The sequence below is a fragment of the Macaca mulatta genome, chromosome 19 (genome assembly GCF_049350105.2).
Source record: "Macaca mulatta isolate MMU2019108-1 chromosome 19, T2T-MMU8v2.0, whole genome shotgun sequence".
In the NCBI taxonomy this organism is placed as follows: Eukaryota; Metazoa; Chordata; class Mammalia; order Primates; family Cercopithecidae; genus Macaca; species Macaca mulatta.
Window position 1 is genome coordinate 63153461 of NC_133424.1, and position 15998 is coordinate 63169458.

The 15998-nt window shown below is 50.5% G+C and overlaps 1 protein-coding gene across 4 annotated transcripts in view; it reads left to right on the top strand.

Moving 5' to 3' along the window:
- GPR32 (G protein-coupled receptor 32) overlaps positions 1–6241 on the top strand; it is a 40599-nt gene extending 34358 nt beyond the window's left edge. Inside the window, exons 2-4 of one of the 4 annotated variants that reach the window (XM_077981047.1) lie at positions 758–1912; positions 4762–5139; positions 5770–6241. In XM_077981047.1, coding sequence (XP_077837173.1) covers positions 758–1787 — 1030 coding nt within the window. In that variant the 3' untranslated portion in view covers positions 1788–1912; positions 4762–5139; positions 5770–6241. Of the gene's footprint in view, positions 1–538; positions 1913–4761; positions 5140–5745 lie in introns of those variants that run through there. The other 3 variants (XM_077981049.1, XM_077981048.1, XM_077981050.1) reach the window with 3 other exon arrangements.
- Positions 6242–15998: the final 9757 nt, after the last annotated feature.

The following is a 15998-nucleotide window of genomic DNA, read 5'->3' on the forward strand; positions in this document are numbered from 1 at the left end:
GAGAAAGAACAGTGTTAATGGATCATAAAAGCATTCAGGCTGGGCTCAATGGCCCACTCTTGTAATCCCAGCACTCTGGGAGGCCAAGGTGGGAGGATCACTTGAAGCCAGGAGTTGAAGACCAGCCTAGGCAACACAGCAAGACCCCATCTCTACAAAAAAGAAAATTAAGGCCAGGCACAGTGGCTCACACCTGTAATCCTAGCATTTTGGAGGCTGAGGCGGGCAGATCACGAGGTCAGGAGTTGGAGACAAGCCTGGCCAAAATCATAAAACCCCATCTCTACTGAAAACACAAAAATTAGCCAGGCGTGGTGGCGTGTGCCTGTAGTTCCAGCTACTTGGGAGGCTGAGGCAGCAGAATTGCTTAAACCTGGTAGGCGGAGGTTGCAGTGAGCTGAGATCAGGCCACTGCATTCCAGCCTGGGAGACAGAGAAAGACTGCATCCCCCCCCAAAAAAAAATTAAAAAAATTAGCCGGGCATGGGGGTAAGTATCTGTAGTCCCAGCTACTCCAGGAGGCTGAGGTGGGAGGATCTCTTGAGCCTAGGAGGTGGAGGCTGCAGTGAGCTGTGATTGTACCTTTGTACTCCAGCCTGGGTGACAGAGCATGACGCTGTCTCTAAAAGAAGAATAATAATAAGCATTCCATAAAAGTTATGAAATGGAGAAATCATGAGAGGGGGGTCTTGGAGGGGACCAGGGACTGCAGTGACAGGCAACCTGGGGCCCTGACACGTGATCACTCTTGTTTCAGGAAGATGAATGCTTCCAGATGCCTGTCTGAGGAGGTGGGGTCCCTCCGCCCGCTGACCGTGGCTGTCCTGTCTGCGTCCTTTGTCGTCGGAGTGCTGGGCAACGGGCTGGTGCTGGGGATGACTGTCTTCCGCATGGCCCGCACGGTCTCCACCGTCTGCTTCTTCCACCTGGCCCTTGCCGATTTCATGCTCTCACTGTCTCTGCCCATTGCCATGTACTATATTGCCTCCAAGCAGTGGTTCCTCGGAGAGTGGGCCTGCAAACTCTACATCACCTTTGTGTTCCTCGGCTATTTTGCCAGTAACTGCCTCCTGGTTCTCATCTCTGTGGACCGTTGCATCTCTGTCCTCTACCCTGTCTGGGCCCTGAACCACCGCACTGTGCAGCGGGCAAGCTGGCTGGCCTTCGGGGTATGGCTCCTGGCCGCCGTCTTGTGCTCTGCACACATGAAATTCCGGACAACCAGAAAATGGAATGGCTGTACGCACTGCTACTTGGAGTTCAACTCGGAGAATGAGACTGCCCAGATTTGGATTGAAGGGGTCGTGGAGAGCCACATTATAGGCAGCATTGGCCACGTCCTGCTGGGCTTCCTTGGGCCCTTAGCAATCATAGGCACCTGCGCCCACCTCATCCGGGCCAAGCTCTTGCGGGACGGCTGGGTCCACGCCAACCGGCCCAAGAGGCTGCTGCTGGTGCTGGTGAGCGCTTTCTTTATCTGCTGGTCCCCGTTTAACGTGGTGCTGTTGGTCCATCTGTGGCGACGGGTGATGCTCAAGGAACTCTACCACCCCCGGATGCTGCTCATCCTCCAGGCTACCTTTGCCTTGGGCTGTGTCAACAGCAGCCTCAACCCCTTCCTCTACGTCTTCATTGGCAGAGATTTCCAAGAAAAGTTTTTCCAGTCTTTGCCTTCTGCCCTGGCCAGGGCGTTTGGAGAGGAGTTTCTCAGTCATCCTGTCCCTGCGGCAAAGGCCCCCGGGAACGATGGAAGCCTTCAGCTGGGAGCTGGAAGCCGTCTTTCGTAGTTTGCTTGCGGCCTCTTACCTTGACTGGCTTCTAAAACCCTGCCCAATCCTGCCTCTTCCTTCAGGAAGTCTTCCAGCAACTCCTCGTCTAAAGCTCTGTGGTAGAGACAGCTACTTATTCCCCAGTGTCCATTCTTCCCCCTCCCCCCTCCCTTTTTTTTTTTTGAGATAGAGTCTTGCTCTGTCGCCAGGCTGGAGGGCAGTGGCGCGATCTCGGCTTACTGGAACCTCCGACGTTCTCGTTCAAGCAATTCTGCCTCAGCCTCCCCAGTGGCTGGAATTACAGGCACGTGCCACCACGCCCAGATAATTTCTGTGTATTTTTTAGTAGAGACGGGGTTTAACCATTTTGGCCAGGATGGTCTCAATCTCCTGACCTTGTGATCCGCCTGCCTTGGCCTCCCAAAGGGCTAGGATTACAGGCGTGAGCCACTGCGTCTGGCCCATTCTTCCCTTTCTTTTTCTTTTTTTATTTTTTGAAGACGGGGTCTGATTTTGTCACCCAGGCTGGAGCGCAGTGGCACAATCTCGGCTCACTGCAGCCTTGACCTTCAGGGCTCAAGCCATTCTCCTGCCTCAGCACTCCCCACGCCCCACTCTGCCTAGTAGCTAGGACTATAAACATGTGCTATCTGGGTAATTTGTAGACACGGGGTTTCATCATGTTGCCCAGGTTGGTCTCAAACTCCTGAGTTCAAGTGATCCTCCAGCCTCAGCTCCCCAAACTGCTGGGATTACAGGTGTGAGCCACAGCACCTAGCCTCCTCTCTCTATGTAGTAAAACTCCTGTGTTCTAATGAGGCACGTGGTTAACTAGAAAAAAGGAAAGACTACATTTCCCAGTATCCTTTGCATGTAGTCCCAACCATGTGACTGCTTTCTGACCAATAGGATGTAAGTGGCAGCAGCAGCAATCAATGTAACTTCCTTGAAGTGCCTTTAAATGGAAGGGGCCCATTTCCACATTTCCCCCTTTCTATTGTCCAGAGTGCAGATGTAGCAGTTAGCTCTTTCTGTGTAACAAAACCCCTTCACATTTAGAGGCTTAAAAACATAACCTGTTTTTTTTTTTTTTCTGATAGGGTCTTGCTCTGTTGCCCAGACTGGAGTGCAGTGGTGTGATCACAGCTATGCCACCTCAGTCTCCCAGTCTCAAGTGATCCTCTTACCTCAGCCTCCTGAGTAGCTGGCAATGCACCACCACCCCAGGCTAATTTTGTATTTTTAGTAGAGATGGGGTTTCTGCATGTTGGCCAGGCTGGTCTCAAAATCCTGACCTTGAGTGGTCCGCCGACTTCGGCTTCCCAAAGTGCTGGAATTACAGGCATGAGCCACCGTACCTGGGCAGAACTGCTTCTTTGAATCATGAGCAAGTGGTGTGACAGCTTCTGGATTGCATGACATTTTCCTTTTGCCTCAACCTAGAGCCAAGGGAATGGCCTGTTGTGACCAGGGACCACTAGGACTTCAATCCCCAGAAAGGAGTATTCTTCACATGCATCAGTTTGGCTTTCGGGTGTTTTAAGTAACAGAAAACCTAACTCCAACTGGCTTCAACAATAAGGAAATTTGTTAAGTCACTTTACACCAGTTCCAGAGGTTGGCAGCATAATGAATAGTTAAGGGGTAGATTCAGCTGTTGCAGGAGAGACACGAAATAACAGTGGCTTCAATGAGCTAGGATTTGAAACCTCCCTTTTCACAACCTGGGTGTAAGCATCTCAGGGCCAGCCTAGGGACTCCCTGGGGACACGGTAGCTTTCCATTAGGGCTGCTGTGGGAGATTACACAAATGGCCCCCGTTCTGCACACCTTCCTGCATACGTGCTCCTTGGCAATGTCACTTTTCAGATTTTCCTGTCAAGGGGTGGGATCTCTTTCCTCACACCTTGAATCTAGGCCAGGCTCGTGACTTGCTTTTTGACCAGTAGCTTGAGTGGTAGTGCAAAGCTTACCTTGTGCAAAGTTCTCGTGCAAAGCTCTGAGCAAAGTTCTGAGAACTTGCACCTTGTGCAAAGTTCTGAGCCTCTGCCTCATACTTCCCTCACTCTTGGAACCCTCTCCAACTGTCACATGAAAAAGCCAGCCTGCAGGATGATAAGAGCTATGTCTCTAGTAAACATACAAAAATTAGCCAGGCATGGTGGCAGACGCCTGTAATCCCAGCTACTCGGGAGACTGAGGCAGGAGAATCTCTTGAACCCGGGAGACAGAGGTTGCAGTGAGGCAAGATCTTGTCACTGCACTCCAGGCTGGTGACTGAGACTCTGTCTCAAAAAAAAAAAAAAAAAAAAAGCGCCAGCTCTGCCTTGCCCTGAGAACTCTACCTCTCAGAGCCTTGGTTGCCCCAAGTCTATAAAATAGAAGCAAGTGTTTCCATCTTCTGGGTAAGGAGAGGATTAAGTGACACAGTGACTGAGTGCCAAGAAACACAGAGGCACCTTAAAAAAAATTAACTCCTGGCCGGGCGCAGTGGCTCAAGCCTGTAATCCCAGCACTTTGGGAGGCCGAGACGGGCGGATCACGAGGTCAGGAGATCAAGACCGTCCTGGCTAACACAGTGAAACCCCGTCTCTACTAAAAAAAAAAATACAAAAAAACTAGCCGGGCGAGGTGGCGGGCGCCTGTAGTCCCAGCTACTTGGGTGGCTGAGGCAGGAGAATGGCATAAAACCGGGAGGCGGAGCTTGCAGTGAGCTGAGATCCGGCCACTGCACTCCAGCCTGGGCAACAGAGCGAGACTCCGTCTCAACAACAACAACAACAACAACAACAACAACAAATTAACTCCTTTGGGAGGCTGGGCGGAGAGGATTGCTTGAGCCCAGGAATTCGAGAACAGCCTGGGCAACATGGTGATACCCCGTCTTTACCAGAGATTGGCATGGTGACACATGCCTGTAGTACTGGCTACTTAGGAGGCTGAGATAGGAGGATCACTTAAGCCTGGGCTGTGGAGGTTGCAATGAGCTGAGATCGTGCCACTGCACTCCAGCCTGGTGACATAGTGAGTCTCTCTCTCTCTCTGTCTCTCTCTCTCTGTGTGTGTGTGTGTGTGAGAGAGAGAGAGAGAGAGAGAGAGAGAGAGAGAGAGAGAGAGAGACCTACCTATTCTGTTGACTAGTGGATCTGATTAAAAATAAATAAACTGGGAAAAGTAGTATATATATTTTTTTAAAAACTTGGGCTGGGCATGGTGGCTCATGCCTGTAATCCCAGCACTATGGGAGGCTGAGATGGGCGGATCATGAGGTCAGGAGATCGAGACCATCCTGGCTAACACGGTGAAACCCCTTCTCTACTAAAAATATGAAAAAATTAGCCGGGTGTGGTGGCAGATTCCTGTAGTCCCAGCTACTTGGGAGGCTGAGGCAGGAGAATGGCATGAAACTGGGAGACGGAGCTTGCAGTGAGCCGAGATCCCGCCACTGCACTCCAGCCTGGGCGACTGAGCGAAGACTCTTTATCTCAAAAAAGAAAAAAAAAAACTTGAAAGTGATGAGAAATAGTTCTCCTTTTCATTCCAATTCCTCCATTGTTACATTTTCTCACTAGAAAACTGTTGTCAGTTTTTTGTGTATCCTCCCAGATATCCAACCCATGCATAAGCTCTCCTTCCTCCCTCCCTCCCTCCCTCCCTCTCTCTCTCCCTCTCTCCCTCTCTCGCTCTCTCTCTCTCCTTCCTTCCTTCCTTCCTTCCTTCCTTCCTTCCTTCCTTCCTTCCTTCCTTCTTTCTTTCTTTCTTTCTTTCTTTCTTTCTTTCTTTCTTTCTTTCTTTCTTTCTTTCTTTCTTTCTTTCTTTTTTCTTTCTTTCTTTCTCTCTTTCTTTCTTTCTTTCCTTCTTTTCTTTCTTTTCCTTTCTTTTCTTTTCTTTCTGTGGAGGGGACAGAGTCTTGCTCTGTTGCCCAGGCTGGAGTGCAGTAGTGAGATCTCGGCTCACTGCAACCTCCGCCTCCCAGGTTCAACTGATTCTCCTGCCTCAGCTTCCCGAGTAGCTGGGATTACAGACACCCGCTATCATGCCTGGCTAATTTTTGTGTTTTTGTAGAGACAGGGTTTCACCATGTTGGCCAGACTGGTCTTGAACTCCTGACCTCAGGTGATCTGCCTGCCTTGGCCTCCCAAAGTGCCTGGGATTATAGGCGTGAGCCACCGGGCCAGGCGCATAAGCACTTTCAACACAAATAGAACATGCCATAGCTATGATTCCACATCGTGAGTATTTTCCAAAGAGATTTTCCTTTGGGATGGAAATACCAAGATGTCTAGCACATGACTTTTCAATGGTGGTGGCTAAGTATTCCCTTACATGTATATAGTGTGCTCAAAAGTAGTTCCCTAATCCCTTACTGATGGGCACTCCGGTTGCTTTGAATTTGATGCAATGATATTTTTGAAACTTTGAAAATTATTCAATAAAACACACATTCTGAACAATACAAAAAGAAAATATAATTGGGGGAATTCATTTGATTTATTACCTAGTGAACAACCAGACAACCCAGCCATAAACAACGTGGCCACCCCAGGGTTCCCCTCCCACCTCCTCGCCCTCTCAGTCAGTCCTCCATGTCCTTTAAAGATAACTTTTGTTTTGTTTTGTTTTGTTTTTTGAGATGGAGTCTCGCTCTGTCATTCAGGCAGGAGTGCAGTGGTGCCATCTCGGCTCACTGCAACCTCCGCCTCCGGGGTTCAAATGATTCTCCTTCCTCAGCCTCCCGAGTAGCTGGGATTACAGGCATGTGCCACCTCACCTGGCTAATTTTTTTGTTGTTGTTGTATTTTTAGTAGAGATGGGTTTCACTATGCTGGCCAGGCTGGTCTCGAACTCCTGGCCTCAGGTGATCCACCCGCCTTGGCCTCCCAAAGTGCTGGGATTACAGGTGTGAGTCTCCCCACCCTGGCCAATATCTTTCAATTAAATATATCAATGCTAATATTTGTCCATCCTCACACTGGGTTGGTCTCTCTCTCCATCTGTCCACGCACCGTAGTACATCAAGTATGATGAGAAGACCAAAACGGGGACATGAGGTCTGGGAAACCCAGGGAGGGAGCTCCCAGCATACCCACTGTGCTGCAAGGGCACAATGCTCAGAGATACCTCCCAAAAATGTTGAACTGTGTTAAAGTAGGCACAGGTAGGACATCATGATATTTTACCTATTAATTCTTTAGCCTGTATCTTCTAAGAACAAGGGCATTTTCCCTGTAAAATCATAATATTATTATCTCCCTTGAGAACTTTACTGTTGGTATTATCTAATAAACAGGCCACATCCAAATTTCCTAACTGTCCCAATAATAAACTTTAGAGCAATTTTTTTTTTTTTTTTTTTTTTTTTTTTTTTTTGAGTCAGGGTCTTGCTTTGTTGACCAGGCTGGAGTACAGTGGCATGGTCATAGCTCCCTGCAGCCTTGAATTCCTGGGCTCCAGCAATCCTCCTGCCTTGGCCTCCCAAGTAGCTGGGACGACAGGCATGTGCCATCATGCCCTCATTAAATTTTTTTTTTGTAGAGACAGAATCTTGCTATGTTGCCCAGGCTGGTCTTGAATTCCTGGCCTCAAGCAATCGTCCTGCTTCAGCCTCCCAAAGTGTTGAGATTACACATGTGAGCCACTGTGCTTGGCATGGAGCATTTTTTAAAAAGCAGGATCCTGCAATGATATTCTCTGCCTCTCCTTGCAAAAAAAAAAAAAAAAAAAAAAAAGACTATGCATTAGGTCACAAATAAAACATAGGTTGATTCCCCAAAGCAGAAGTAATACAGGCCATGTTCAAATTTAGAAATTAACAAAAGATGAAAAAAATGCTTCAATTCCTTGGACATTGCAAAACACCCTTCTAAATAACATCTGGGTTCAACTGATAATTAAAACTGAAGTTCTACTTCATTTAAAGCACATTACATATAAAAACTTATGGCCAGGCGTGGTGGTTTACACCTGTAATTCCAGTACTTTGGGAGGCCGAGGCAGGGAGATCACCTGCAGTCAGGAGTTCGAGACCAGCCTGGCCAACATGGTGAAACTCCATCTCTACTAAAAATACAAAAATTAGCCAGGCATGGTGGTGCATGCCTGTAGTCCCAGCTACTCGGGAGGCTGAGGCAGGAGAATCGCTTGAACCCTGGAGACAGAGGTTGCAGTGAGCCAAGATCATGCCACTGCACTCCAGCCTGGGTGACAGAGCAAGACTCCGTCTCAAAAATAAATAAATAAATAAATATTTTTAAAAAATCTTATGAGATGGGGCCAAAGCTGTGCTCAGAAGAAAATCTATAGCTTATTTATTTGTTTGTTTGTTTGTTTTGAGACAGGGTCTCACTCTGTCACCCAGGCTGGAGTATGGTGGCACCATCGCTCACTGTAGCCTCAACCTGCCAGGCTCAAGTGATCCTCCCACCTCAGCCTCCCCAGTATCTCCACCATGCCCAGCTATTTGTTTTATTTATTTATTTATTGGTAGAGATGGGGTCTCGCTATGTTACCAAGGCTGATCTCAAACACCTGAGCTCAAGCCATCCTCCCACCTTGGCCTCCCAAAGTGTTGAAATTACAGGCGTGAGCCACTGCACCCAAACTTTAAATTTTAATTAGGAGAGAGAGAGAGAGAGAGAGAGAGAGAAAAGTCCGAGAGGAAATTAGCAAAGCAAACAATTCAGGAAGAAGAAGAAGAAAAAAACTATAAAATAGTGCACTAAAAGTTGAAAGAAAACATTCATAGAGATTAGACGGAATTAATTTAAAGTAAAAAATTGTGGACAATAGTAAGAAGCTGGTTCTTTGAAAGGAAAAATTCTCTTTTCCATGCTCTCTCACTCTCTCTTATGTGCGCACACAGGTACACACACACACAACCAACAATAATATTCTTTTACATTTTGTGTTTGTGTACTTTTGTGAATACTTCAAGAAGGCAGAAAAGCACAATGGAACACAAGTTGCTTCCCACTCTCCGTGCCTCAGTTTCCACCAATGTAAAATGGGGATAATGGCAGTAGCTCCCTGAGAGGGTCGCTGTGAGGATTACTTGCGTTGCCGTGGGTGGGGCGCTTGGCTCCGTGCCTGGCACCGAGGAGGTGCGATGTGTTTGCTGTGATCAGTATCATCCTCTGTTGCATAAATTCCTCCTGGGGAACTGCCGGGTCAGAGGGCGTGTTCGATGTCGCAGACGCCGCCACGAGCGCTCTGCAAGCCTGTTTCCCACGCTTCGCCAACGCAGCAACCGCCAAGTCAGCCTCTTTGATCTTTGTCTTCTCAGAGGAGAAAAGTGGGATCCCGGGGAGGTTTTTAATTTGCATTGATTTTCTAATGAATGCGGTTCCGCATTCTTCCAAGGAGGCTCTGCGGTTTTTACAGCCGGCTGCAGGATCCTCCCTGGGGAGACGTGGTCTGGGGCAGAGCCAGGTGCGGTGGTAGAGGTGGGTTTGAGTCTCGGGGAGCGCGCGGGAGCTGGGCACGGCTCCGTGCTTGAGAGGATCTGGCATTTTCCTGGGCAGCCTCAGCGAGAGAGAGTCGTGGAAGGTGAGCTAAGCCTCCGGATTATACTTTGCCAAACAGGGACTAAAAATCCGTATCCAATAGAATTACTAAGACAGCCGAAGACTGCGATTCACGCCTTCATCCCTTAACTAATGACAGCTCACAGGTATTGATCGTGACTTAAGTACCAGGCGCTGTCCAGAGCTTTCTAAACGTGTGAACTCCCAAAGTCAGCATCACAACCCTGAGGGCGGTGCTGCGATTATTCCCGTTGTACAGAGGAGGAAACTCGAGGCTCAGAGAGGTAAAGTCATTTACCGAAGGTCACACAGCTGACCGGGCACGGTGGCTCACGCCTGTAATTCCAGTTCTTTGGAAGGCTGAGGAGGGCGGATCACCTGAGGTCAGGAGTTCGAGACCCAGCCTGGCCAACACGATGAAACCCCCGTCTCTGCTAAAAATACAAACATTGGCCGGGTGTAGTGGTGCATGCCTGTAATGCCAGCTACGCTGGAGGCCGAGGCACGAGAATCGCTTGAACCCAGGAGGCTGAGGCTGCAGTGAGTCGAGATAGCGCCATTGCACTCCAGCCTGGGCGACAGAGCGAGACTCCGTCTTAAAAAAGAAGAAGAGGAAGAAGAAGAAGAAGAAGGAGAAGGAGAAGGAGAAAAGGAGGAGGAGGAGGAAGAAGGTGGTCACAAAGCAAGTAAGTGTAGGATGGGAACTTGACCGGTCTGACTCCATTAACCCATCCAGTTATGTTTACCGAGCACCTGCCTGGTGAAGGTCACTGTTTTTGGCGTGGGAGAAAGGCAGAGAAGACAAAGATACCTACATTTGAAGGACTGGCATTCTAGGGGGTAGCACTGAAGTGCCAGGGGGAGGGGCTAACATTTAAGGGAGAGGGGCTAGCATTTAGGGGGAGTGGATAACTTCAGGACGTGGGGCTAAAATTCCAAGGGGAGAAACTGATATTCCAGAGAAAGAAACTGACATTCAGAGGGGAGGGACTAACATCTCAGGGGGAGGAGCTAATATTCCAGGGGGGAGGAGCTAACATTTCAGGAGGAGGGGCTAATATTTTTAGTACAATTACACACTGTTAATCACTACCTCTGTTTCTAACATTTTAGGGTAATTGCTTGCTGTTAATCACTACCTGTGTTTCAGGCAATAAAGAAGGGGCCAACCTTTATGAGGGAGGAGGTAACATGCCAAGGGGAGGAACTAACAATCCGTGGGGAGAAATGGACATTCTAGGGGGAGGAGCTAACAATAAGGAGGGGCTAACATCGCAGGAGAGAAATTGACATTTCAGAGGGGAGGAGCTAAATCGCAGGCGAGAAATTGACATTTCAGAGGGGAGGAGCTAACATCGCAGGAGAGAAATTGACGTTTCAGAGGGGAGGAGCTAACATCGCAGGGGAGAAATGGACATTTCAGAGGGGAGGAGCTAACATTGCAGGGGAGAAATGGACATTTCGTGGGGAGGGGCTAACATTGCAAGGGAGAAATTGACATTCAGGAGGCGGGGCTAACATTCAAATAAGGGTGCTAACATTCAGTGGGAGAAGCTAACATTGCAGGGGAGAAACTGACATTTCAGGGCAGGCTGACACTCTCTATCCTTAAGAGCCTACAGCCTCTGCCTCCTTGCTATACCTTGTCCCTACAAGTGTTGGCTGAGCTCATAGTCGGTGCAAATCTCTGCCACCCTGGGGATTTGAACGTGCCTAAAAAGAATGGAGTCTCTGCCCTCATAGAGCTCGCAACCTGGGGGCAGACAATTCTGAACGGAATGATTCCACAGAAAGGCATTCACCTCCCAGGCAGGAGAGGTAATTACGCGCTCTTAATCACTACCTCTGTTTCTCTCAGGCAATACGGGAGGGGAGGCGGCGCCCCCATCGTGGCCTGGTTTGAGATGTTCCCAGCCGTAGGAGACAGACAGACTGTCATCAAGTGTCGGAAAATAGCTGTCATGGGAATCCTCACCTCCCGACACCTTCTCAGCCCCGTGAGCCCGAAACCTTCCCTCGCGGCTGCAAAGTTGTAGGTTCTGCTCCTGTTGAAGGGCAACCCTGTAATCTCCAATGCTCACGGCGGCTCTGCTGGGACACAGCAGCTCCTGGGGGCCAAGGTCCCAGCCAGGATGGGGATGTCAGGACCGAGACTGGAATGTAGAACCGTGGGAGTCCAGAGCCCGGGTCTTTCCCTACCCACCACCAGATGTGGTGTGGGTTTCCTGGTTTCCGTTCTTGTTCACGTGGAATAAAAGGAAAAGGCGGGGGAGTGACAGCCGCACCTGCTGTCTCCCCACCATGGTGGGGGATTTTTGTCTGTTCCCTTTGCTGCTGTGTTCCCCGCGTCTGGGATGCGCCCAGTGCTGAATGATGCCCCCTTGCACATATACATTCTCACGCTGACTGATCTGGGTTTACTAAGTGTCAGTGATTCACTCCTTTGAAAATGGGGGCCCTTGTGTGACTCCCATGGTAGTCGTGGGTCCTGGGGACCCCCAGAGGAGTCAGACCCAGAGCCTGATCTCAAAAACACCTCAGTGGCCCAGTGTGGTGGCTCACGCCTGTAATCGCAGCACCTTGGGAGGCCAAGGTGGATGGATCACTTGAGGTCAGGAGTTCGAGACCAGCCTGGCCAACATGGTGAAACTCTATCTCTTATGCTAAAAATACAAAAATCAGCCAGCTGTGGTGGCGCACGCCTCAATCCCAGCTACTTGGGAGGCTGAGGCAGGAGAATCGCTTGAACCTGGGAGACTGAGGTTGCAGTGAGCCATGATCATGCCACTGTACTCCAGCCTGGCTGATGGAGCGAGACTCTCTCTCAAAAAAATAAATAAATAAAATAAGAGCAGGGATTTTCCATCCAGTTTGTACCTGAAACAGTTTCCGGTTGAGAGTTATGCTTAGTAAACTCGTTGACTCAATGAATGGGTGGGAGTGAGGGAGGGTCCCCATGCCCATTGTGGTAGGTGGATTAATGGCCGCAAAAATGTCCACATCCTAATCCCCAGAACCTGTGACTGTGTCATATCACGTGGCAAAGGGAAATTAAAGTTGCCAATGGAATTAAGATTGCTTTCTTCACATAGGGAGATTAGCCTGGGTTATCCAAGTAGGCCTAATATAATCACAGGGCTTAAGTCAGGGGTGTCCAATCTTTTGGCTTCCCTGTGCCACACTGGAAGAAGAAGTGTCTTGGGCCACACAAAATACACTAACACAATAGCTGATGAGCTAAAAAAAAATTACAAAAAAAACAATGTTTTAAGAAGCTTTACTAATGTTTTCCTGGACCACATGCAGCCTGTGGGCCACAGATCGGACAAAGTTGCTTTAAGTGGAAAAGGGAGGCACACAAGTGAGAGTGAGGGAGAGATCTGAAGATCCTACCTAGATGGCTTTGAAGATGCAGGAAGGGGCCGGGTGTGGTGGCTCATGCCTGCAATCCCAGCACTTTGGGAGGCCCAGGTGGGTAGATCACCTGAGGTCAGGAGTTCCAGACCAGCTTGGCCGGCACGATGAAACCCCGTCTCCACTAAAAATACAAAAATGAGCCGGGCATGGCGGTGCACACTTGTAATCCCACCTACTTGGGAGGCTGAGGCAGGAGAATCACCTGAACCCAGGAAGTGGAGGTTGCAATGAGCCAAGATCATGCCACTGCACTCCAGCCTGGGCAACAGAGCGAGACTCCATCTCAAATAAAAAGAAGATACAGGAAGGGACTTTGAGACTTGGAAATGTGGGTGGGGCCTTGAGCCAGGAAATGTGGGTATCCTCTAGGACCTAGGAAAAGAAAGGAAACAGATTCTCCTTTAAAGCCCAGAAAGACCTACTTAGGACTTCTGACCACTACTAAACTTAAGGTAATTCGTTACAGCAGGAAGAGGAAACTAATTACACCATTTATTTATTTATTTATTTTATTTATTGTTATTATTATTTTTGAGACAGAGTCTCTCTCTGTTGCCCAGGCTGGAGTGCAGTGGCGTAATCTTGGCTTACTGCAACCTCTGTCTCCTGGGTTCAAGTGATTCTCCTGCGTCAGGCTCCCGAGTAGCTGGGATTACAGGTGTGCGCCACCATGCCCGGCTAATTTCTGTATTTTTTGTAGAGATGGGGGTTTCACCGTATTGGCCAGGCTGGTCTTGAACTCCTGACCTGTGTGATCCACCTGCCTCCCAAAGTGCTGGGATTACAGGTGTGAGCCCCTGTGCCCGGCCTGCTCTCACAAAGTCCCTATGTTAAAGCGTCGGGAGGAGGCAGGGATGCACACAGACAACACCATACAGAAATTTCAAACAATGCAGGATCAGAAGTGCTCTGAAGGGGAGAAAAGGAGGGTTAAGGGGCCAGCAGGTGCTGAGGAGCTGCCAGTTTATACAGGGTGGTCATGGAAGGTTTCTCAGAAAAGGCTGCCTTTGGCCGAATGCAGAGGCTCACGCCTGTAATCCCAACACTTTGGGAGGCCGAGGCAGGTGGATCACCTGAGGCCAGGAGTCTAAGACCAGCCTGGCCAACATGGTGAAACCCCATCTCTACTAAAAATAAAAAAACAAAAATAATTTTTTAAAAATTAGCTGGGCGTGGTGGTGGGCGCCTGTAATCCCAGCTACTCGGGAGGTTGAGACAGGAGAATCGCTTGAACCCGGGAAGTGGAGGCTGCGGTGAGCCGAGATCGCGCCATTGCACTCCAGCCTGGGCAAGAGAGTGAGACTCTGTCTCAAAAACAAAACAAAACAAAACAAAACAAAAACAAAAACAAAACAAAAACATAAAAAGCCGCCTTTGAGCAGAGACTTGAACGACGTGAGGCAGCCAGGGGGTGCATAAGGAAGGGCACTCCAGGCAGGTGCAAAGGCTGAGAGGTGGGAGAGTGGTGGGTGTACTGAGGAACAGGGAGGAGGCCTAACGGAGCCCTTTGGGAGGATCCAGTGTGGTGATGTCTACGGCGCGCCGTGTTCCTCACTCCTGAATTACTGAAGGAGCCCTGGCCCTCCTCCACCTGAGAAAACTGGGCTCAGAAAGCTGCGTGAGGAATTGGGTGGCACAGGGGGCTGAAGTAAGATGAAGGCCAGAGGGTGGGCCATCTGTGGACTCCTAGTGTAGTGCTCTGTCAGCAGTCCTGGCCATCTCTACTCTGGAGCACCAGCCTGAGGTTCTGCGTCTCTCATCTTTGGGCTTTAGCCTCTTCTTCCTCCTGGTCTGTTTCCAGATCATCAGCTGGTGTTTGGCTCACAGGGTGGCCGGAGCTGCCAGGCGTGCCGGGGGCATCGGGGCCATGCTGTTTTTCTGCTGGTTTCCCTTCTGCCTGCTGGTGCCGCTGAGGCTGCTGGGCACGGGGGAGGCCGGGCTGGAACTGGGGGACCTGTGGGTGTTGCTCAGACCTCTGGGTTCACCCTGGCGGGGGCCTGCAACTACCTCAACCCTCTACTCTACATGGGTGGGGACCAGGCCCTCTGGTCCTGCCAAGGGGGAGGGTCTGAAGATGCACAGGTGGCAGTGGGCACAGGGGATGGGGCCCTCGCCGACCTGTGAGGACCTGAAGGAAAATTCCTGGGGAGTGAGAAAGGGTGGGTGGGGAGGGGGCAGCCCCCCATGTCAACCTCCGGATAATGTGAGACTCTGAGCTGAGAGAAGACAGAGATGATAGGCAGGGTGGGGAGGCAGAGAGAGATGGAGGAGCAGGGAGGAGGACAGAGACCCAGAGAGACAGGGGACAGAAACCCAGAGACCGGGGGACAGAGACCCAGAGACCGGGGGACAGAGACCCAGAGAGAGGGGGACAGAGACCCGAGAGAGAGGGGGACAGAGACCCAGAGAGAGAGGGGGACAGAGACCCAGAGAGAGGGGGACAGAGACCCAGAGAGAGGGGGACAGAGACCCAGAGAGAGAGGGAGAGAGACCCAGAGAGAGGGGGACAGAGACCCAGAGAGAGGGGGACAGAGACCCAGAGAGAGGGACACAGAGACCCAGAGAGAGAGAGGGGGACAGAGACCCAGAGAGAGAGAGGGACAGAGACCCAGAGAGAGGGGGACAGAGACCCAGAGAGAGGGGGACAGAGACCCAGAGAGAGAGAGGGACAGAGACCCAGAGAGAGGGACACAGAGACCCAGAGAGAGAGAGGGACAGAGACCCAGAGAGAGGGGGACAGAGACACAGAGAGAGGGGGACAGAGACACAGAGGGAGGGGGACAGAGGCCCAGAGAGAGGGGGACAGAGCCACAGAGAGGCAGGGAGAGACCCAGAGAGAAAGCAGTGAGACGGAAGAGGCGACGCCGGGCGCAGGAGCGATGTGGATGGAAGGGAGACACAGAGGCACAGAGGGGAGGGGAGAGACCGGCCAGGCTGCTGGGAGGGGCAAGTGGGACACAGAAAAGGCCAAAGAGGCCAAGACTCAGTGAGAGACAGAAACATGGAGAACTCTAGTGAGAGACGGACATGGAACCGGCGCTGGAGGAACACGAGGAGAGGGGAATCACCACTGAACAGGACAGACACAGTGACACACAGAATGACAGACTGAGAGAGGAGAGAGCTAGCTCTGAGAGAGCGAGAGGCAGGGGCCTGGGTGGAAAGCCTGGAACGCAGACGTGGCCTAGGAATTCGGCAAGTGGAACAAGGGTGACCACCCGCCGTGGCTGTCCCAGGACTGAGCAGTTCCTGAGATGTGGAACCGCCAGCGCTGAGGTCAGAAGCTGTG